The following is a 20,354-nucleotide window of genomic DNA, read 5'->3' as shown; positions in this document are numbered from 1 at the left end:
TGCTAGACCAAATTTAATCATAAATTTTTACTAACTAATAACGTATCATAAAAATTTAATATCACATGAACGACAAAATAAAATTCTTAGTTTCTTACGTAAAGTATAATAAAACCAGAGTTTTGCTGACTAAATTACATATGATATGAAATATAAATTTTTTCCACAAAAGTTTAAGAGAATCAAGTTCAGTGTTTGAATTTGGAAATTTAACAGTAACGTAATTTAATTATTCGAAAACGTAATTGATGCATAAGATTAGGTATATATGTTTATATTTTCTATTTCGCTAAGGTAGATAATTACCAGTTCTTGTATTTCCTTTGTGTAATTTACCTTTTCTTTTTCGTTTTAGGATCTGTATTTGGTTTAGCCTCATAGGAATGTATATATATATATCCGACCTTATGGTCTGAGAGATACACAACTTTCATATTCTTCCTCGAGAAATACTTTTCTTCTCTCCCAAGAACAAAAAAAAACCTATTCGCTTTTTTTTCTTGTGTCTCAATCTACTTCATAAACCCTAGAACTCGATGGCAGACGCAGAGACTTTTGCTTTCCAGGCCGAGATCAACCAGTTGCTCTCCCTCATCATCAACACCTTTTACAGCAACAAGGAGATCTTCCTTCGTGAACTCATCGGATGCTTTGGACAAGATTAGGTTCGAGTCCTTGATAGACAAGAGCAAGCTCGATGGTCAGCCAGAGCTTTTCATCCATGTCATCCCCGACAAGAGTAACAACACCTTGACCATCATTGACAGTGGTATCGGTATGACCAAGGATGATTTGGTCAACAACCTTGGAACCATTGCGAGGTCTGGCACCAAAGAATTCATGGAGGCATTGGCTGCAGGTGCTGATGTTAGCATGATTGGACAGTTTGGTGTTGGTTTCTACTCTGCTTACTTGGTTGCTGATAAGGTTATTGTCACCACAAAGCACAATGATGATGAACAGTATGTGTGGGAGTCTCAGGCCGGTGGATCTTTCACCGTGACTAGAGACACTTCTGGTGAGAGTCTTGGTAGAGGGACAAAGATGACACTTTACCTCAAGGAAGACCAGTTGGAGTATCTCGAGGAGAGGAGGCTTAAGGATTTGGTCAAGAAGCACTCTGAGTTCATCAGCTATCCAATATCTCTGTGGGTTGAGAAGACTATTGAGAAGGAGGAAGGAGGTTTCTGATGATGATGATGATGATGAAGAGGAGGAAGACAAGATGGATGAGGAAGGGAAAGTTGAGGAGGTAGATGATGATGAGAAAGAGAAGAGGGAAAAGAAGAAGAAGAAGATTAAGGAGGTTTCTCATGAATGGGATTTGGTGAACAAGCAGAAACCTATTTGGATGAGAAAAACAGAGGAAATAACCAAGGAGGAATACTCTGCTTTCTACAAGAGTCTGAGCAATGATTGGGAAGATCATTTGGCTGTGAAGCACTTTTCTGTTGAAGGACAGCTTGAGTTCAAAGCAGTCCTCTTTGTTCCCAAAAGAGCTCCTTTTGATCTCTTTGACACTAAGAAGAAGCCTAACAATATCAAGCTCTACGTACGTCGTGTCTTCATCATGGACAATTGCAAAGATATTATTCCAGATTACCTTGGCTTTGTCAAAGGCATAGTTGACTCGGAAGATCTTCCTCTCAACATCTCGAGGGAAACATTGCAGCAGAACAAGATCCTCAAGGTCATACGCAAGAACCTTGTCAAGAAGTGCCTCGAGCTCTTCTTTGAGATTGCTGAGAACAAGGAGGACTACAACAAGTTCTACGAGGCATTTTCTAAGAACCTGAAGCTTGGTATCCACGAGGACTCTCAAAACAGGACCAAGATCGCTGAGCTGCTCCGTTACCACTCAACCAAGAGCGGCGATGAACTGACCAGCCTCAAGGGCTACGTGACAAGGATGAAGGAAGGTCAGAACGAGATCTTCTACATCACCGGCGAGAGCAGAAAGGCTGTTGAGAACTCTATATTCCTCGAGAAGTTGAAGAAGAAAGGGTATGAAGTTCTTTACATGGTTGATGCAATCGATGAGTATGCGATTGGTCAGCTCAAGGAATTTGAAGGAAAGAAGCTCGTCTCTGCAACCAAGGAAGGTCTGAAGCTAGAAGAGTCTGAGGACGAGAAGAAGAAGAAGGAAGAGCTAAAGGAAAAGTTTGAAGGACTCTGCAAAGTGATCAAGGAGGTTTTGGGAGACAAAGTTGAGAAGGTTATCGTCTCTGACCGTGTCGTGGACTCGCCGTGCTGTCTTGTAACCGGCGAGTATGGCTGGACTGCAAACATGGAGAGGATCATGAAAGCTCAGGCTTTGAGAGATAGCAGCATGGGTGGTTACATGTCGAGCAAGAAGACGATGGAGATTAATCCAGAGAACTCGATCATGGAGGAGCTGAGAAAAAGAGCTGAAGCGGATAAGAATGACATGTCTGTCAAGGATCTTGTTCTTCTTCTCTTTGAGACTGCTCTTCTCACTTCTGGTTTCAGCCTCGATGAACCCAACACTTTTGGAAGCAGAATCTACAGGATGTTGAAGCTTGGATTGAGCATTGATGATGATGATGATGCCTGTGAAGCTGATGCAGAGATGCCTCCGCTTGAAGATGATGATGATGCTCAAGATAGTAAGATGGAGGAAGTTGATTAAAAAAACTGCAATTAATGGTGTTTCTTGGTTTTTGGGGAAGATTTATTTTGATTATTTCGGGATTTCTTATTTATGTCATTATATTTTGATCAGTGTTATCACAAGGAACTCTGTTTCACGTTCTCTGTTTCAAGAATACAAGTGTTAATCTTAGTTAAAAAAGGTCGGATCGGACAAACAGTTGAGATTTCATAAGTTTTTTTAAAACGTAAGTTGAACTCAAGGATACTTTTAAAGACTAATAATTCGTGAATGATGGACACATATGGGGTAAAAATGACATAGCCACGACTCATTTTCAAAGGAGATTGTAAAGTTTTATATCTGATCAAATGAATCGAGTAACAATGGAATTTGGAATACACATAATAGTTTCGAGAAACTCTCCGATGGAAAGAGAGAGAGAGTAATCTAACTAACAAAGCATTATCAAAAATCTTCTTTTTTTGTTTTGTTTTGTTTACTTCTCTGATGAGTTTGGTCCTCTCTTCTTGCCAAAACCAACAACTGATGAACAACACAAACAAACAAAAAACATGAGAATCCAATTGTTATTCATTCATATTGCAACAAACTTCTAATCTGAGATTGATCGGAACATGATTTGCCAAAGAATTTAACAAGTGGAATTGGTGATCACAGGAATGCTTATCATCAGAAACAGTAATCTCTATGTAAATGAAATTAGAACCATTTCTAATATACATCATATGAACCAGACTTTGTAACACAAAGTTCATGTATCAAACAGCACAATAGATGTATGTTCATGTAGCATAACTAGCAGCTTAAAATGGATCAAAACTCAAAAGCAACAGAATCCAAAAACTGAATTCGTCATGTCTAAGCACAAGTCCTACAATCTTAAGATGAGAGGAGCAAAAGCAAATGAGAATCCAAAACAACTTCTGCAATCTCATGATGAAACAGCAATAAAAATACAAAAAGTTGATTGCTAGGAATAAGTTGAACATGAATGGAAATCATAATATTCATTATAAGAAACTAAGGAATAAACCCATATACTGAAACAGAAATGACTACTCATAGATCACTACAATTGGATTGATTGAACTAAGGAGAGGCAAGAACGGTCAACAAAATCATAAATATAATATTTAAATCGCGATCTCAGCTTTACAAAAACGGTAATCTCGCTGCAGAGAACTATCAAATCATCGATCTAAGAATCCTAAACCGGAAATCTGAAAGTAAAACTTAATTACCGGCGGTGACGAATCGGCGGTTGTGTTGGATCCTCTTGTGGGCACGGCCACGAGGCTGCTTCTTCTTGTCCTGCTTAGCAACTTTAGGTGTCTGACCTCTCACCTTACCGGCACGAGCCAATGAACCGTGAACCTTTCCTGTGTGATTCAAAGACAAACATCACTAACATGAAATAATTTCGAAGCTAAATCGCAAATCGACATGGAATTAACAAGTAAAGGAGAATCACCCATTGTTGATCAGAGAGATTCTTCTGGTTTCTGCTCTGCTGTTGAAGGCGACGACGCTCTTTCTAGGGTTAGAGATTATACTTTCGTTTATATATTAGTCGCTAAAAGAGCCTATTGGGTTTCAAAATGGGCTTTAAAAAAAACAATTGTGTATCCAAACACCAAAACCAGTTTTTAGTTTCAAACCGAGCCGCACCGGCCGGTTCGAAACAATAATTCATCCCATAATTCAACCATCGAAAGCGGCTAAAACCGGTCAGAGCCGGTAAATCCCAAAGTTCATAGAATTTTAAGGATCGGCAATATATTTCCCAATTTTAATAGAAACCAAAAGTCTTCTCTATTTAGTATTTAATCGAAGCGATTCCTGTGGAAATTTAGTCATCTCATCTCGACGATTCTAGGGTTTCCTGGTCCGGTTTTTGCTGGGTGATTGCTTGACTTTCACGTTTTCTCAAGGGTCGATTTTTCATTACAAAAATCTCAAAACAAAAGGAGGAAGAAAAGAGAAAAGTCTCCTTCTACAATTTCTCCAAGCAGTGAAAAAGATGTCGAACGTTATGGTTGAGTCCTCTGAATCAAGCAGCAGTTCATGTGTGGTCGCTATCAGTTCATCGAACATAGGGTTTCAGCTTCTAAAGAAGCAAGGCTGGAAGGAAGGCACTGGTCTTGGAATCGCTGAACAGGGCATATTGGTGCCTTTACAAACAGAGCTCAAAAATAACAAACGAGGACTAGGAGCTGAAAAAACAACCACCAAGAGAAAACCGGCAAAGCCTCAGGCTAAAGATTATGGACACAGAGAAAAGGATGAACAAGTCCCTAAGAGAAGAAAGAAACTATCTAAGAAATTGCGGAAGATGATCGAGCACAAAAAACGTGTACAGGAAAAGGAATTTGAACGAGCCTTCTTCAGAGAGTTTTGGCCTGATAATGTATAAGATGATCGCAATTTTTTCTTGTTTTTGTTTCCTTGTTATTTTTTTTGACTTTGATGATCCAAAAGGTTCTTCATAAACACATGATTAGATATAAAGAACGCACCAGAAGGATCAAAGTCGTATCTGTTTGTCTCCAGAAATTAAAACATAAGAAATAAATTACCAAAATGTGTAAATGATCAAAACAAGCAAAGTCTTTCTCTTTCTGTCTTTCATCTAAAGATTGAAACAAAAAGTAGCTGCAACAATATTTCAAGGATAAGGATTTGTGTGAATACATCACCTTTTTTTTTTTTTCACTCGTCTTCCTCGATGACCTTAGTGCCCAAACCAGACAACCCTTCAGCAGGAATCTCAGCGACAGTGACGAGGGAGTAGAACTCTTCCTTGGCATCTTCATCATCGTTCCTCTTACGGGCCACGCGGACTCTGATTCTCCTAGGAGGACCTCTGATTCCTTTGCTCCATATCTGCTTGTTGAGCTTAACATCGACTCTAACGTCCTTTGTTCCCATTGCTTTCAATGCAAACTTCCTGATCTCTTTGATCGCATTGGGTGCCTTCTTCTTGAATGTGCTGTTGTTCATTTACAAACTGGTCAAATCACATTGCAGGCTAAGCATTTCCCAAAACGGAAGATCAATAATGAGAACAAGAGGTTTGCATTAGCTTCAAAAGCAATAGCTGATTTCTCCAATTATTTACAAATTAACGAAAGATGCATTGAGTAATGAGAGATCAACAACAAAGAGGAGATGCAGTTGATCATTACTCATCTAAAGACTAACCATTCGAATCAAATCTATGGATGTCAAAATTTCTACAACTAATGAAAGATACATTCAAAACTTTTGATTCGAAAGGGATCAATTTGTTCAGAAGAAATGTATTTGAATTCATAGATGAACATGAAATGTTGTATTTTTAGCATCAGACAGAACTTAGAAGACAGTAGAAATCAACAGAGAGCTAAGAGCATTGTTTAATTCGAGTAAGCTACAAGCACTTCACTAATCAAGAAATCTTAAAATTCGGATGCAATTTCATTCTAATCAGCATCGACTATGCTAGAACAAAAGGGCGTGCATTCACCAAACAAATCTCAACGAGTGATTGAAATAAAGAATGATGAGTTTTGAGGGTTTCAAGTTTACCAGCTATGAAGGCGCCTGTGGAGATTGATAGTGTACTCCCTGGTAACGACCTCCTCCTTTCTTCCTTTGCCTTTCTCCATTTTCGTCGATCTCTGTCTCTGTTTGTCTCTCTCTCTCTCTTCAAAATGGAGTTGGAGACGGCACTGGGAGAGAAAATTAAGACAGGTAAGAAAACCCTAATATAAAGCTTACGTAAGTTATAACTTGGGCCATAAATGGTCCTAATGGGCTTTAGGATATGATCCGATCAAGTGTCCACGGTATGTTCTTGTAATGTTTTCGAAACGAATTTTTTTTTCACTTTTGTAAGAACAAAACAAGTCTCATTGATTTAGGTGGAATGTAACGGAGAAGTCAACATTAAACTTCACGATTACATCACATAATCACATATCGATGATGGTGTACAGACATATTCCACAAGTCAAGATAGGATTAGACTTTTCTGTTTTCTTCTCCTTCTAATTCAGAGTACTATCAGCTATTAAACACAAAAAAATAAATTCTTGTTCTTCTTTCTTATTTTCTAAACCTGAGCAGTGTATACCAAAAATTTTAATTCCCCGTATTCGTTTGACGAGAACGATGGAGGTTTACTCAAGATTTCGATTTGATAAAAATATCCATCAGAATTTAACACAAGAAACACAAGCATAATAAGAACAACTACTAACTCCTTTTGGAAAGGATAATGAAAAGGAGGATAGTGTTACAGTTCAACTTCAACAAAACAACTTAATAAACCTGTTCAGCAAAATCTTTTACTTCAAAAAACATATTCTGAAAAAAGCTTAAGCTTGTCGGTTTCTTTGCTTGGCACCGGACTTAGCAACCCTAAGGCTTTTGCTGATGACACTGAGTCTAGCAAGAGCAGCTTTCTTCAAGTCGGGCCTGTAGTAGTTGTCCACCACCTGAACCAATTTTCACAAGAATTTAGTAAGATTAAATTCACAAATGTAAGCCACATTATGAAATGTCTACATGAGACAGCACACAATACTTTATTCAGTGAGATAAACATAAACATCATGCGGATCAATGCCAAAAGCCAACTAGTGTAACTTTTTCAACGAAGAAGCCTTACAGAGGAACATTACTTTATTAAGTGAGCTTCTAATCTTTGCACATAGACACTTTCATCTTAACATCAATCTGTCATGCCTTTTTACCATCAATTTATACATAAAACTTCTCTAACAAGTAAAATAAAGACCATTTCGTAGATCAGAGCCATGACAGTTACACAAAGAGCTAAAACTAGAAGCCTATAAAGAAAGCATAGCATAGATAAAAAAATCAAAAAGTAGTAAAAGACTTGAGTCATACCTGGTTGGCAACAGCCTTGGACATCCTTGGGAATTCCTTCTTCAGGATAGACTTGTTGACAGAGACCTTAGGCTTGTTCTGCTTCTTGGTCTTGGTGGTTGCGAGGACAACAGCTTGTTCCTTGTCAGCTGGCTGGATGGTCACGGTCTTCTTGTTTGCAAGACCTGAAGCCACATTGAAAGACCGAGACTTTAGTCTAGTTCAAGCAGTCAATTCAATCTTTTTTAGTAGAGAATCCAGACACAAATCTTTTACAACTCTGTATCCACAAAACTTAATCCTCATATAAGCAGTTACCCAAAAATTACTTTCACTTATAGAATTTACATCAATACACATTCAAATTTGAGATTGTGCTTTAAGCCTGACTCAAGCCGGCAATTTCATTCTTAAACTATGGAAGAATCCAGACATAAACCTAGCACGATTCATTTCTCAACGAATTTGAAATAGTCCAATACATTTCAACAATTAACCTGAATACAAAGTAACCACATTTCCCAAACTCAACCATCCAATTTCAACTACAACCATCTTATATTCCAGATTTTAGACACATTTTTATACACCTTAACGCAGAACAACATCACAAAACTTCAATTCAAGACATCTAATCAATCAATCAAATATTATATTTCCCAGTTAAACCCGGATCAAGGGAAAGGACAGTTTACCAGAGTGCTTGTAGGAGTTAAGGTTGCAAAGATTGTTGCTCTCCTTGCTGAATTGAACCTTAGCGTTTCCTCTTCCAAACTGTTTCACCAAGAAACAGTTGTTGGTCTTAACGATCTCCCAGATCAATTGTCCTGGAACTGTCGCCATTTCGAAACCTACGTAATACACCAAACCAATCAATATAAAAAAAGGTATAGCAAATCAACAAGAACATATCGGATCTATCAAATTGGAACCTTAATGCGAAAAAAAAAAAACTGAAAAAGGGCAAGGAGCGAAACAGAGAACGACTGAAATGATGGATGAGAAAGGATCTAACCTCACCGTGAAATTTCGCAGAGAGAGAGATAGAGAGAGACTCGGTTTTAATGGTGGCGCCGGAGCTGTGTGATATGACGATGGAGCTATTTATATATGACCTCAGAAAAACAAAACCCTAATTCAAGTAAGTACTGTGAATGAAATAATTATGGTGTAAAGACAAAATTACCCCTATATCTCGTTACAAAATACCGAGAATGCCACAATTATGAGAGGGGAAATAGAAACGTTGAAAAGAAAAAAAAAACATTTTGCTCAGTTGTTCTATGAAGTTAAAGGGCTTTAGATTCTATTGTAAAATTTCTATTACAAAATCGGAATTTTGATCTGAGAGAGACAGAGAGAAATGGGGAGGAGGATATTGAACGATGCGTTGAGGACGATAGTGAATGCAGAGAAGCGAGGGAAAGCTTCGGTGGAATTGAAGCCTGTCTCTACCGTAATGTCTTCGTTCCTGAGAATCATGAAAGAGAAAGGTGACATTTTTCGTTCTGCTCTTTATGATTCTTTCTTCTGGGCCAATTGGGTCTTGGTTCATTTCCAAAAATATTCATCTACTCGTTTAGATTCATCAGTTTCGTCCACAATTTTTCAGTCACTTGGTTGTGGTGAAGTATCTAGTTCTGTGATTTTGTATCAAGAGACTTATGGGGCTTATCTAATCTCTCTGATATAGATATTGTTAGTTCTTGAGCTGACCCTAAACCGTATAGCTCAAGTATTGCCATGTGTGATCTCTCAATGTAGAAGACTATCAACAGCGTCTAAATATTATATTTTGTTCTTGGTTGAAAGTGAAGTTGCAGACGATTGAAAGTTTCTTTTTTTTTACTCTTATGGATAATTCACATCTTGATCCATTGTTAGAGAACGGCATTTCTGCTCCAGTGCTCCTTTTCCAAGCCCATGGTGTAATTTAAGCTTTGTTTTGATCTAAGGTTGTGTAAATTATCTTATTTTGAGTATTTTAAATCAAGGTTTTTTCAGAAGTTCTTTTAGAAGTTTATAGTTTGTGGCTGAATTTTATATATGGCATTTATATGCTCAAATCTGTATCTTCATTTTTGCAGAATTGGATATTTATACTCTATTACTTTACAAAAGGTGTGCTTATGTACAGGTTACATCAAGAACTTTCAAGTCTATGATCCACACAGAGTTGGAAGAATAACTGTTGATCTACAAGGAAGGGTTAATGATTGCAAAGCTCTCACTTATAAGCAAGACGTCAAGGCAAAAGAGATTGGGCAGTACACAGAACGCACACTTCCAACACGCCAGGTTTTGTCCTGTCGAATCTCGTATATTCAGCTAATAGTAGGCAGTAACTTAACCTTGTTCAACTTGTTATATGCAGTGGGGTTATGTTGTAATTACAACTCCTGATGGCATTTTGGACCATGAAGAGGCTATCAAAAGGAATGTGGGTGGTCAGGTTCTTGGTTTCTTCTACTGAATTGGTTGGATATCGCAAGAGGTTCAAATCCTTAGAGAACATGTCATTTTTCTGGCTTTTTTCAACATTGTTTGTTTGATTCTTGCAATGTACTATGAGGAAAATGGTAATTAGAAAAACAAACTTTATTTCTATTGTCACAACGTTTCCAATGTTATTATAAAATCTTTAGCTTCACAAATAGTTGTTTAAAAAAATAGACAAAAAAAAAAACCAATCTATAACAAGCAGAAGAATCACCCCACTGCTTCAATTAGTAAATGTGTAACAATATCAACTTCAATCTGTAAATGTGTGAGAATATCAGAGGAAAGAATGAATGGGGCTGATCTCTGTGACAGAGGAAAAAATCTATGAACAGAAGGAGGATGAGCAGGGTTTAGCGGTTTTTAGGAGCACGAAGAGCCCCAAGCTTTGCAAAGATATCGTCATAATCTGGGAGGTTAGGATGAACATGACTAGCTCTTTCCCTTGACGGGGTTTCTGGATCAGGGGATTTTACAGTTTGTGGAACAGGGCTTGAAGTTACTGTCTTGTGCTTTGGAGTGGTCTGATCATGAGACTCTTTATCGGTTTTCGTTGTTGTCACTGGGAATGAGCGCTTCTCATGAGCTTTCCCTTGGCCCTTAGTCCTTAGAGAGATCCCGGCTGTTTTAGTCGGCTTGGCATTGACTTGTGCAGCGTATCTTCCGACTTCTTCCTCATCTTCATGCGAGGTTGGAGCTGGGGTCTTCAAGTTTGCTCTATTGTAATCTCTCATCCCCGTGGTAGGCTTATCTGTTCTCACTTGACTTCTGAAAGAAGCTCGTTTTGGAAGTTCTTCCTCTGAGTCATCATGGCTGACTTGGGAATGGCGATATGAGGCTTGGGGTCTTGTTTCTGTTCTTCCTCGAAGTTGGACCTCTGAGTCGTCGTCATCACTAGAAGATGGATGTGGCGGCGTAGTGCTTGATGTCCTCTCGTTGTTGCTTGCTTTCTTAGTGTAGATATCTTTTCTGTTATTGCTAAAAGTAGACATAACATCGTCTGTTTCATTATGTTCCTTTTCAGACTTGGACGATGCCTCGTTTCTTGCCAGACCCATTCTGTATGGTGGGAGTGTCTTTCTGTTCCTAAATCCACCCATCAGAGGTCTAAAATTCAGACCAGTCTGATCATCTGCCTCAGAATCTGATTCTTCCCGTGACCTTGAATCATCTTCGTGTTCATTTGTGTCTAAAGGGAAGAATCCACGTCCCACAGGATTAGAGACTTGAAACTTCTGAGATCGATCAGATGTCAGATTCACCCTTTCGTCTAAACCTCCAGAAACTTTACCTCTGTGTCTAGGCTGATCGTCATCGCTTTCTGAATCTGGACCATAACTGTCAAACTTGGCATGTGGGTCGGGCTCATGGTATGAAGCCGGAGGACTTGTAGAGACATCATCAAATAGTGGAGAACATGGGCTCACTTGTGAGCTTGAGCTGTGATTTCCATGAGACTTACTATGGTCTCCTTTGGCGCTCCAGGAAGCAGATGGTGTAGGTGTTTTGCTGCCAAGCAATGAAAATCCCACGCCATGATCATATTCATCTTCTGCGTCGAACGTAGGTTTGTCGGAAAAGGAGTTATAATCATCAAAAGTATCAGCAGAAGCATCATGATGTCCATGATCATGGGAATCTATATTTTGAAAGCTCTTCTGAGATTGGTGATCATATTCAGTGGCAAAAATGTTTTCGTCCACATGGCTCGGAGACTTCGTATAATCTGAGCCAAGAACATTCTCATCAGAATAATTGCTTGAATGTGAATGCGATGAAGCCCTGCTTGACTGCTTCCTCAAGTGAGCATCTTCCGAGTAACCAACATTGAAATCTGTCTCGTGCTCGCTTGGCTGCTTCTCTCTACCTGTTTGACCAAAGGAACCGCTCTTTCTCAAGTTCTCCAGGGAATGTCTTTCTGATTGCTGATGTAAAGGAGGAATCTCAGATTCCTTTGCCCTACCATATCTATCTTGTCGGGTTCTATCCATATCTTCATATTGCTTCCTAACATTTCCTCTAGGAGAAAAATGCTCTTCAGAAAAGCTTTCGCTTTGTACATTCGATCTGTTACGTCTATGTGAAGGCTCGTTTCTGAAATTAACCGATGCAGAGGATACATGCGACTCTGATGAATTCTGCCTCGTCATCCTTTCTTTGCTGGAAAGCTCAGCAGCTGCTCTAGCAGCAAAACTTGCTCTTTCAGCAGCTTCAGCAGCCGCACGTGCAGCCTCTGTAGAATCATAAAATTCTGTTTCCCACCTATGCTTACTTCTTGAAGATGAATTTTCATCGCCATGATTTGGATTTCTACGTTCCCCTTCATCAGTCGTAGACCCTGTCGAACAAAAATAATTCGTTGAATGATTCAATCAAGAAAAGAGGAAAAGATAAATAAGCAAGAAGGAAATCGCTTACGAGAAGGTCTTGCATTTGGATGATGATAGTCATCATCGTTCCCACAAGTAACATTGTTGCTACGGCTTGAAGATCTTCCATCACTTGCATAATAAGAGTTCTCTGATGAATGATGTATTTCACTTGATCCACGTTGAACATTGACAGTAGCTGGAGCTTGGACGTTTGGAGGTTGTTCCTTGTTTGGGATTCTAGAGGAATCCACGTTTACACTACTCGCTGACTGAAACGAGCTTGTTCCACTCTAAAACACAAGTAAAGTAAAAGTTATGGATAGTGTTAGCAGATAGATAAAAGAACTGATGCCTTTACACTGAAACCTAATCTACTTACCAACAACTGGTCTCTTGGATCCGGTTCAACAAAAGATTTCGCCTCCCATACGACATTATGCTCCGCAGCTATTTCCACCAAAATCTTGACCTTTGTTGGACCATCCGGGGCTTTGGCCGACAATTTCTCAACCAACTAGAAAGATAACAATCATTAAATCAAGAACGGTTCTCAATACAAAATCACCATCGACGATTATTTGTCAGGAAAACAAAAGGAACAGATGCAACCAACTTACCAGGCGACTCACACCAGAATCTGGACGCAACTCAATAGCAGAAGTAGCAAAATCCTTCCCATACTTGGTTGTGAATTGCTTAACGATTTCCGAGAGCTCCGGGACATCTGATGACAACCTCTGGGAAGCAAATAAGACACTCGCGACGGCTTCTTTCAGATCAATGGGGCAGTTTCTGGAAGTATTATCAGAAAGATCATCATCAGGCAATAAACAAGAAAAACAAAAGAGTGTATAATATAATGTTCACCAAAGAGAAAAATTGTCTTACTTCTGTGATTCGATAACACCCAAACGAACAACAAGAAGTTCGCAATAGATTCCAATGAGCTCATAAGCAGCCACTGTCTTCTCTTCCCTTACAACATGTTCCACCTGAGAGGGAAACATAACCACATTCCCAATTACATCAACGTGAAACCTAAATTTATCATTGTTTTGTTGACATGTGTGGTTTTGGACAGAAACAAAGAACTCTATCTTACCCGAATTCTAGCTGTAGGTGTATTTCCAGCTTCGAGTAATTGAGCTAACTCTCTTCTCAGCTGTTTAATCTGGATCTCTTTTTTGTTCTTGAGTATCTTGAGGCGTGAATTCGCCATTTGCAAAGCTGTTTTGCTGCAAATAAATTAAATCAATTAAATAAACCAAAATCGCAAACAATCGGATGAAACAGTAAAATCCAAATAATCAGTTCATCAGATTTGATACTAAACAAACAAAAGCTAGAGAATCTGTATATTGAACATACTCTCAAGCTCAGAAAAAATAAAATAAAAATACACCGAATCGATTACCATTTAGCTGGCTTAAAGCCTCGATGAAGCACCTTCTTCATGGAATCAAATCTAGCAAACAGAAACGAAAATCGGAAACCTAGAGACAGTCCAAGATAATTTTAATCGAATCTGCCAAAAAAAAATCAGAGCGAACTTAAGGCGTTTATTGCTTGATATATAGATGAGGCGAAAATCTGTGATCTGAGGAATTGGAATTTTCGCAGAAGAAACGAATATTGATGTTAGAGAAGGAGGAGGAAGAATCGAAGAAGAATAAATTAGATGAATATTATAGGTTGGACTATGCGCGAAACCATTAATTATATATGTTTTCACAGTGACGTGTAAAGAAAAAACCGAGTAATAAACTATCAAATCCGCAAGGAATAGGAAAGTTCTAATTCGTGGACTAACTTTTCAATCGAATTAATTAATATTTTTCTTTTTTGTATGATTTTATTGGATACGGATTTCCTTTACTTTATGTTGTCTAGATAAATTCCAAGTGTTTTCTTAATTCTAATCTGTTTTGTTTTCGTTATTTCTTTTCCTTTGATTTTTTTTAATAAATAATTACAATTAAACCTCTATAAATTAATAATATCAAGATTACAATATTTTATTAATTTATCGAGTTATTAATTTATCGATATACAATTACCATGAAAAACTAATTTGAGATTTAAAAATGTAATTTATCGAGTATTAATTTATATCGAGTATTAATTTATAAATGTTATATTGTATCTTTCTTATTTTGAATTAAAACTATATTTAAGAAATATCTGAATACTTTGAAGTTTGCATAATGTTCCAAACTTTTTTGACATCGTCGGGATCTGATATAATATCAACATGCAGTTGTCAAAATGTACATAGAGATTGTTATTGATACGAGGCTACAAATTCAACAACTCAAAGTAGTTTATTTTCCACGGAGATTGTTTTTCTTTCTCTCCCACAAAAAATTCTGTAAATAATATTCTACAAAAAGAAAAATAATGGTTAGTCATGAAAAAATTGACAGTCTCTGGCTTGCCTTTGCTATTCCAATGTTTCTCACGGGATAGGTTCAATGCACCATTCACTCCTCTAGCAACTCACAATAGGATGTCCAATGTTTAAAACTGGGTTTTTCACTTGAGAGTTTCTCTTATCAAACTTATTATTCTTTTCTTAGGAACTTTATCTCTATATGGCTCTCATTTTCATGATATATGACTTTGTAGGCAAAAGACTATATGAAGTTGCACATATCATCAAATTGCTAAGGAAGCCCAATTGGATCATTGATCATTCAGTAAAAAGAAGATGAGCCATCCATAATAATTTTAATTAGTCAGTAGTCAATTAATGACCTATTGAAGAAAATTGATCAAAATTGATCAAAATCCTTACAATTTTAGGTATTTCATGAAAGCATACACAAGAGATATCTCAAGTAGATAGGAAAATTTTCAGATGCAACCTTATTAGCAACAATAAGTTTCACAAAACACATCTCTCTTTTATCATACAAGCTCACTATTATCTATACAACGTTTTAAGTTCATACAATAAATCAGAATACACAATTTCAACTATTTAAGAAAGAAAAATTGAAATTTACAAAAACATGAATTTCATGATCACAAACTTGTAAAAGTCAATGAAAGCACATATCAGTGAAACGATAATCTTCTGCATTGTGCAATATTTGGGGAAATTATCTCAACATATTATTTGATGCGTAATTGCAAGTGTGCATTATTGCTAAAATCAAAGCCAAATGTTGTTGACATTTTTTGTAATAGCAAATGGTAAGTTTCATTATTTTTCTAGGATTTTTAGGGTCAAATTGAAACATAAACACTCGTATCTATCTGGATAACGATGCTTCTAAGTTACTCATTGTATCTCTTTGGTTTATTCAATGCTGAATTTACATTTGTGATCTGAGAGAGAGTCGATGATCTGAGAGAGAGTCGATGATCTGAGTTAACTCAGACTTGGTCAAATGATTCTCCATTAAAAGAGGTATTGTAGAGAATGAAAGAGTGAATTTTAAGGGTGGCGGAGCTTTGTGATACGCAGATTAAGCTATTTATTAAAACAAAGCCCTAGTTATTTTTAGAGTACTAAAAGTCTAAATTACTTCTAATTATTTTTAGAGCACTAAAAATTTAAATTACCCCTAGTTATTTTTAGGCTCTAACATCAGCGAGTGAGCGGGTTAGCGAATCGGAGAGTAGCGGAACCAGAGAGTCTGTGAGCTGTGGTACGAGAGAATCGATTAAATTTTTGTAAAACCGTCAAACCACACCAAATTGAGTTTTTATAAAACCGATAAACCATAAAAAAAAACAATAGTCTTTTGCATTGTGCAATTTTAGAGGAAATTGCCTCAATATATTTTTTGGTGTGTAAATGCAAGTGTGTATGATTGCTAAAATTAAAGCCAATGTTGTTGACAATGCTTGTGATAGCAAATGGTTCTTGATTAATATTTGCTGTTAATTTTTTAACTGGTTCTTGATTACAGGATGTATGTAGACCGACATGATGTGTGAGTGTATTACACTGGTTAGTTTTCAGTCTTTGTAGTTATTGAATATTAAATCCGATTACATGCTGGTTTTGCTATTTGGTATGTTTTTGGATTTCATTTACTTTATTGTTACCTACCTAAATGTCCAGTGTTTTCGTACTCTTATCTGTTTTGGATTTGTCTTTTTTTTTTTTTTTTTTTTTCCCACTCGGAGTATGAGCCTTATAAATACTTTGTTATTTGGTTTATTGAAAAAAGTGTTTTCATGTCCATGTAAGCACATAAAGCCATCACTTGATTAGAGTCTCTATGAGTTACATGTTAAATCATTCAACCAATGGTGTATGAATTAAGCTAATCTATCTGCGACTTACAGTGGCAATAGTTGTTCAAGTAATCATCATCACCAAAGAATCTTGTAAACTACCAATGCACACTTAGCTCCAATACCAATGTGAGGTCTCCAAGGCTGCTACATTATATTATGCGCAGCAAAACTCAGAGCTCAGTTCTCATATCATTGCCTAATTGACTGAACAAGATGCCGATATCCATTCCTTGATTCACCGTTGGTATGACTACCGAATACGGGCATTGCGTGGAAAATCCAACCTTCTTGTTTTTGGATTGTTTTATCGATTTGCTTAGCCTGTTTACGCATCTTTGGAACTTTTTATGGCAGCTTATGCTAGTCATACCTGCAAAATGGGAAACAAATAAGCATAGCTCTCAACGTGTCAACTTTAGACCAGAGGTTAAAGAACAATGAAACACAGTAATAATATGTCAGTAAACTGCATATTATTAGAGGTTAATATATCAGGATAATCAAGAACCCTGCATTGTTAAGCATCTTGTACAGATAAATCGAACAGACCAGATTGGTTGCATTCTCAAGTTTACATTCATACTGAGTCTGTTGTTACAGATGTTAATTTCAGTTTATCTCGCTCTGTCTATGGCCTAATGTGCATAACATTCTTCTCCCAAGTCAAAAAAGCTACACTCAATTCGGGCCAAAGTGAAGAAATTTTCCAAATGATAATACCAAAACTACACCAAAGACCAATAGTTAACCTTTACGTCGTGCAAATTTATCTAAAATCCGCAGAGAATACAAATAAAACAGTAACGGATTAGCATTCTTGAACGATTGATTACCATTTGATTCAACGCAACTGTCATGGACCATACAACAAGCATCAAGATCATCACAAGGCTCCTCACCAGGACATCCACTGTGTCCAATCCCACAATACTTCCCATATCGAATAGAAAGAGCTGATAACAAAACAAAATAACGGAATTTATATATATAAGTGAGTAGCTGAAACGCAAGAAAATAAAAAAAGTTACTCTGACACTGCAGAAAAACTGAATCTTACTGTCGCAATTCTGTGCAATGCAGGTTCTGGTGCATTCCTGTCACAATTTGATTCAACAACAAGACAAACAAAAATCATTCATTGTTTGAAATTACGACACGGAATACTAAAACACGACAAAGAACATTAATTTAATTGTGTTTCGTTTTCTGGGCACAGATTCTGGGAAATCAGTAGAGGCAATAAGAAGTGAAGCCAAATAGCAAGTCTCATTGTGGGAATCTGAGCTCTTTGGGCAAGGTTCCAACTAGACAATTACATAAGCTAATTCTAAAACAATGCGAATCCTTTTGTCTGATTTTGGAAACTCAGAATCACAGAGAATTTCTCGGAAAGAAATAAAAAAACACAGAATGATAGATACTAGATAGATATGGTCAGGGAAAAAGGTTAAACCTCGCTGCGAACAAAATCGACGAGGACGAGGACAATGAAAAAAGCCGCCACGACAAGCATCAAAGAAGTGCGAAACATCATCGTCGTCGTCGTCTCTCTCTTGATCTCTTTAGCTAATTGACTAGTACCCAAGTTTCTGGATTTGGGTTGAATGTCGTGTGCTTGTCTTCTTCGCTAAGGTTTCGAAATTTATTGTCAAAATTTTATCCTTTAGATCCCATTGGTCTTTGAACTTTCTCGCCGCTCCTTCTTATGCATACTGAATTTTTTTTTTCTCTTTTGTCCCTCAGATTTGAATTAAATTAATATATTAAGTCAAACCAATTAAATGCATTTATATATTACGAATTTCTTAGCTGCATTTTTTTTCCACTCGAACTCTCCTTTATATATCAGTTTCGCAAAAAGAACAGATACAGATTCATATGTTGTCAGTTTGTCACCAAAGTAAAAACCATTTTCTTATGTTTAAATATCAGATTTCTTTCACCAATTTTCCAAGAAGAATCTTGGATCAAAATGCATTTTCTCAATTCTTATTAAATGCTTTACCAAAATGGGTTTTTTCCTTAGTTCCAAAACTCTGTTTCAGGGAAAAAAAACAGCTTTAAAAAAAATGTATTCGAGGAAGTAGCTGACAATCATATGGGAGGAAGTTACAAGCATCAGAAGAATATTCTGACAAAGACATTGTTATGTCAATATCAAGGGTAGTAACCGGTGAAAGTGAATCCTCTGCCAACGATTTCACCTGCGCAATACCAAGCAAAGCATTCTAGGCCAAACAATGCAGCGATTCCTGCATGTTCCACCTTCAGATCCGCTCTGTTCTTCAACAACGTCTTTGCGTAGTCTACTTCTTTCCAGAATGTCTCGTAGCGCCCGGGAATGCTGTAAAAAGAGTAAGAAGAATATTAGCTATTGAATGCAAGATTGCAAAATCACATAGAGCCAAACTCTTCAAATGACAGCAAAAATGCAGTGTGGTACTTAAATTGTGTATTCGATAGTGGAAAAACATAAATTCACAGTATCATCTGAGATTTACCAGCTCAATTCGCAGACATCATAAACGGAATGCTACAAGTTTTTACACCAACTTTGATTGGAGAACAAAAACTATTAGAGGATACAGCAAAGTGCTATAAGCATATGCCAATTTCAGTTCTGTTAAAGTCTATCAAGCAATAAGATTTACTTTTCTAGTTTTCTTTCAATCCAAAATCCAACTTGAACATTTCCTCAGCATTAGCTGAACATTAACACTTCGAAAAGTAAAATGAAATTTTGAGAAACATCTACAGGTAACCCTGAAAAACGTCTAGAGAGAAAGAGAGAGGGAGAGAAGTATCGACCTAGCAAGACGAGTGTAGAGCAGTTGCTTAGACAACTCACTGCACTTCTCTATAGTTGCAGGCTCCTGAATAAATTGCTTGTTCTGCTCCAACAACTGTCTGTAGTAGGAAGTCCCATGCTTGGCCACAAACTTTGAAGCCTGACATGCCTTTGACTGAAGTTGTACCAATTTTGATGCCATGCTTCCGAGTTCAATTCCTTCAAAATCATAAACAAATGTAACAACAACCCAATTCAGCTTTCACCAATTCAAATTCAAAAATTAAAGCCTAGCAAGAGAGAGAGACGAGCTCATCAATAAGTAGAATTCCACAAGCATATGCAAGTTCTTAACATCCACATTTGTCGATATTCCAAAAGACTTGAGCTTATCGACATAACACACAGTTCATGATTCATTACACGCCTCCACGATGAAATTCAATATCCAAAACAGGAATTGGAAAAAAAAAATCTCATCATAATCAAGGCATTCGAAAAGACTAAGGCTTTTCATCGAATTCACGCATATCAGGCTAAAACACTAAAACCCTAGTCCCCAAAAATCAAGAATCACTGATCAAACAAGTCCCACTAGTGAGCACATCAAAACCCATGACTCCGACATAGAATGATCGCAGCAAAGAGATTACAGATAGATCTGAGACCCAACTCACAGAGTTTAAAACCCCTAGAAAGCAAAAACCAAAAGAGAAGAGGAAGATTTGTACGGAAAATGAAAATCCGAAACCAAATCAAACGAGAACGAGTCGGTGATCGTGAGCAAGTCGTACCTCCCGGCGTGAGAATCAGATGATCATCCTAATTCTCATCTACACTGCTTATAATTATGAGAGCAATCCAACCGGACCTTATAAACCAGACCGGTTTTGTCATTCAATCAAAATTAGACCAGTGGCTACAAAAAAGGACCGTA

General features: G+C 37.3%; 8 protein-coding genes and 1 pseudogene across 11 annotated transcripts; 3 read left to right on the top strand and 6 right to left on the bottom strand.

Annotated features, from left to right (window-relative positions):
* Positions 1–536: 536 nt before the first annotated feature.
* Positions 537–2,650, top strand: LOC18025772 (annotated as a pseudogene).
* A 295-nt stretch (positions 2,651–2,945) lies between these two features.
* On the bottom strand, positions 2,946–4,173 carry LOC18025771 (40S ribosomal protein S30). The gene is made up of 3 exons (XM_006408829.2): positions 4,107–4,173; positions 3,877–4,014; positions 2,946–3,157 (listed from the first exon to the last, which is right to left on the bottom strand). The coding sequence occupies exons 1-3, from the start codon at positions 4,108–4,110 to the stop codon at positions 3,111–3,113; spliced, it is 189 nt and encodes a 62-aa protein (XP_006408892.1). The 5' UTR covers positions 4,111–4,173; the 3' UTR covers positions 2,946–3,110.
* A 482-nt stretch (positions 4,174–4,655) lies between these two features.
* On the top strand, positions 4,656–5,078 carry LOC18025770 (G patch domain and ankyrin repeat-containing protein 1 homolog). The gene has a single exon (XM_006408828.2). The coding sequence runs from the start codon at positions 4,656–4,658 to the stop codon at positions 5,046–5,048; it is 393 nt and encodes a 130-aa protein (XP_006408891.2). The 3' UTR covers positions 5,049–5,078.
* Positions 5,079–5,184: 106 nt separating this feature from the next.
* Positions 5,185–6,377, bottom strand: LOC18025769 (60S ribosomal protein L31-1). The gene is made up of 2 exons (XM_006408827.2): positions 6,203–6,377; positions 5,185–5,624 (listed from the first exon to the last, which is right to left on the bottom strand). Exons 1-2 carry the CDS (start codon positions 6,280–6,282, stop codon positions 5,345–5,347), a joined length of 360 nt encoding a protein of 119 aa, XP_006408890.2. The 5' UTR covers positions 6,283–6,377; the 3' UTR covers positions 5,185–5,344.
* Positions 6,378–6,753: 376 nt separating this feature from the next.
* Positions 6,754–8,627, bottom strand: LOC18025768 (60S ribosomal protein L28-1). 2 transcript variants are annotated; one of them, XM_024160248.1, is made up of 4 exons: positions 8,523–8,627; positions 8,203–8,358; positions 7,529–7,692; positions 6,754–7,113 (listed from the first exon to the last, which is right to left on the bottom strand). In XM_024160248.1, exons 2-4 carry the CDS (start codon positions 8,348–8,350, stop codon positions 6,994–6,996), a joined length of 432 nt encoding a protein of 143 aa, XP_024016016.1. In that variant the 5' UTR covers positions 8,351–8,358; positions 8,523–8,627; the 3' UTR covers positions 6,754–6,993. The 2 variants fall into 2 exon arrangements, with proteins under 2 accessions (XP_024016016.1, XP_024016017.1); XM_024160249.1 differs by having other exon boundaries at positions 8,528–8,619.
* Positions 8,628–8,738: 111 nt separating this feature from the next.
* On the top strand, positions 8,739–10,144 carry LOC112089230 (40S ribosomal protein S15a-5). Its single transcript, XM_024160220.1, has 3 exons — positions 8,739–9,000; positions 9,645–9,805; positions 9,882–10,144. Exons 1-3 carry the CDS (start codon positions 8,871–8,873, stop codon positions 9,978–9,980), a joined length of 390 nt encoding a protein of 129 aa, XP_024015988.1. The 5' UTR covers positions 8,739–8,870; the 3' UTR covers positions 9,981–10,144.
* Positions 10,088–14,025, bottom strand: LOC18025767. Its single transcript, XM_006408825.2, has 7 exons — positions 13,793–14,025; positions 13,481–13,613; positions 13,267–13,370; positions 12,996–13,170; positions 12,758–12,892; positions 12,425–12,668; positions 10,088–12,344 (listed from the first exon to the last, which is right to left on the bottom strand). The coding sequence occupies exons 1-7, from the start codon at positions 13,831–13,833 to the stop codon at positions 10,360–10,362; spliced, it is 2,817 nt and encodes a 938-aa protein (XP_006408888.1). The 5' UTR covers positions 13,834–14,025; the 3' UTR covers positions 10,088–10,359.
* A 2,526-nt stretch (positions 14,026–16,551) lies between these two features.
* LOC18025766 (phospholipase A2-beta) lies at positions 16,552–18,313 on the bottom strand. The gene is made up of 4 exons (XM_006408824.2): positions 18,083–18,313; positions 17,687–17,723; positions 17,463–17,582; positions 16,552–16,999 (listed from the first exon to the last, which is right to left on the bottom strand). The coding sequence occupies exons 1-4, from the start codon at positions 18,161–18,163 to the stop codon at positions 16,800–16,802; spliced, it is 438 nt and encodes a 145-aa protein (XP_006408887.1). The 5' UTR covers positions 18,164–18,313; the 3' UTR covers positions 16,552–16,799.
* A 322-nt stretch (positions 18,314–18,635) lies between these two features.
* Positions 18,636–20,263, bottom strand: LOC18025765. 3 transcript variants are annotated; one of them, XM_006408823.2, is made up of 3 exons: positions 20,212–20,263; positions 19,438–19,636; positions 18,636–18,973 (listed from the first exon to the last, which is right to left on the bottom strand). In XM_006408823.2, the coding sequence occupies exons 2-3, from the start codon at positions 19,617–19,619 to the stop codon at positions 18,787–18,789; spliced, it is 369 nt and encodes a 122-aa protein (XP_006408886.1). In that variant the 5' UTR covers positions 19,620–19,636; positions 20,212–20,263; the 3' UTR covers positions 18,636–18,786. The 3 variants fall into 3 exon arrangements, with proteins under 3 accessions (XP_006408886.1, XP_024016035.1, XP_024016036.1); XM_024160267.1 differs by having other exon boundaries at positions 20,149–20,255; XM_024160268.1 differs by lacking the exon at positions 20,212–20,263 and adding an exon at positions 20,095–20,115.
* Positions 20,264–20,354: the final 91 nt, after the last annotated feature.

The sequence above is a fragment of the Eutrema salsugineum genome, unplaced genomic scaffold, assembly GCF_000478725.1.
Source record: "Eutrema salsugineum unplaced genomic scaffold, Eutsalg1_0 scaffold_12, whole genome shotgun sequence".
Taxonomy (NCBI): domain Eukaryota; kingdom Viridiplantae; phylum Streptophyta; class Magnoliopsida; order Brassicales; family Brassicaceae; genus Eutrema; species Eutrema salsugineum.
This window is presented reverse-complemented; position numbering and strand designations above follow the sequence as displayed.

What these genes read in the sequence shown, in the direction of transcription:
- LOC112089230 (XM_024160220.1), top strand. Translation starts at nt 8,871, where the DNA reads ATGGGGAGGAGGATATTGAACGATGCGTTGAGGACGATAGTGAATGCA. An exon ending in GAGAATCATGAAAGAGAAAG is followed by an intron (nt 9,001 to 9,644) that starts GTGACATTTTTC and finishes GCTTATGTACAG; the next exon opens with GTTACATCAAGAACTTTCAA. An exon ending in GCACACTTCCAACACGCCAG is followed by an intron (nt 9,806 to 9,881) that starts GTTTTGTCCTGT and finishes TGTTATATGCAG; the next exon opens with TGGGGTTATGTTGTAATTAC.
- LOC18025771 (XM_006408829.2), bottom strand. An exon ending in CCGCCGATTCGTCACCGCCG is followed by an intron (nt 3,158 to 3,876) that starts GTAATTAAGTTT and finishes GTTGTTCATCAG; the next exon opens with TTGTTGGTTTTGGCAAGAAG.
- LOC18025770 (XM_006408828.2), top strand. Translation starts at nt 4,656, where the DNA reads ATGTCGAACGTTATGGTTGAGTCCTCTGAATCAAGCAGCAGTTCATGT.
- LOC18025768 (XM_024160248.1), bottom strand. Translation starts at nt 8,350, where the DNA reads ATGGCGACAGTTCCAGGACAATTGATCTGGGAGATCGTTAAGACCAAC. An exon ending in TAACTCCTACAAGCACTCTG is followed by an intron (nt 7,693 to 8,202) that starts GTAAACTGTCCT and finishes ATGTGGCTTCAG; the next exon opens with GTCTTGCAAACAAGAAGACC. An exon ending in CCAAGGCTGTTGCCAACCAG is followed by an intron (nt 7,114 to 7,528) that starts GTATGACTCAAG and finishes AAATTGGTTCAG; the next exon opens with GTGGTGGACAACTACTACAG.
- LOC18025767 (XM_006408825.2), bottom strand. Translation starts at nt 13,833, where the DNA reads ATGAAGAAGGTGCTTCATCGAGGCTTTAAGCCAGCTAAATG. An exon ending in GGTGTTATCGAATCACAGAA is followed by an intron (nt 13,171 to 13,266) that starts GTAAGACAATTT and finishes TAATACTTCCAG; the next exon opens with AAACTGCCCCATTGATCTGA. An exon ending in TCCAAATGCAAGACCTTCTC is followed by an intron (nt 12,345 to 12,424) that starts GTAAGCGATTTC and finishes TTTGTTCGACAG; the next exon opens with GGTCTACGACTGATGAAGGG.
- LOC18025765 (XM_006408823.2), bottom strand. Translation starts at nt 19,619, where the DNA reads ATGGCATCAAAATTGGTACAACTTCAGTCAAAGGCATGTCAGGCTTCA. An exon ending in CTCTACACTCGTCTTGCTAG is followed by an intron (nt 18,974 to 19,437) that starts GTCGATACTTCT and finishes CTCTTTTTACAG; the next exon opens with CATTCCCGGGCGCTACGAGA.
- LOC18025769 (XM_006408827.2), bottom strand. Translation starts at nt 6,282, where the DNA reads ATGGAGAAAGGCAAAGGAAGAAAGGAGGAGGTCGTTACCAGGGAGTAC. An exon ending in CACAGGCGCCTTCATAGCTG is followed by an intron (nt 5,625 to 6,202) that starts GTAAACTTGAAA and finishes AATGAACAACAG; the next exon opens with CACATTCAAGAAGAAGGCAC.
- LOC18025766 (XM_006408824.2), bottom strand. Translation starts at nt 18,163, where the DNA reads ATGATGTTTCGCACTTCTTTGATGCTTGTCGTGGCGGCTTTTTTCATT. An exon ending in TCGATTTTGTTCGCAGCGAG is followed by an intron (nt 17,724 to 18,082) that starts GTTTAACCTTTT and finishes AAATTGTGACAG; the next exon opens with GAATGCACCAGAACCTGCAT. An exon ending in CAGTTGCGTTGAATCAAATG is followed by an intron (nt 17,000 to 17,462) that starts GTAATCAATCGT and finishes CCCATTTTGCAG; the next exon opens with GTATGACTAGCATAAGCTGC.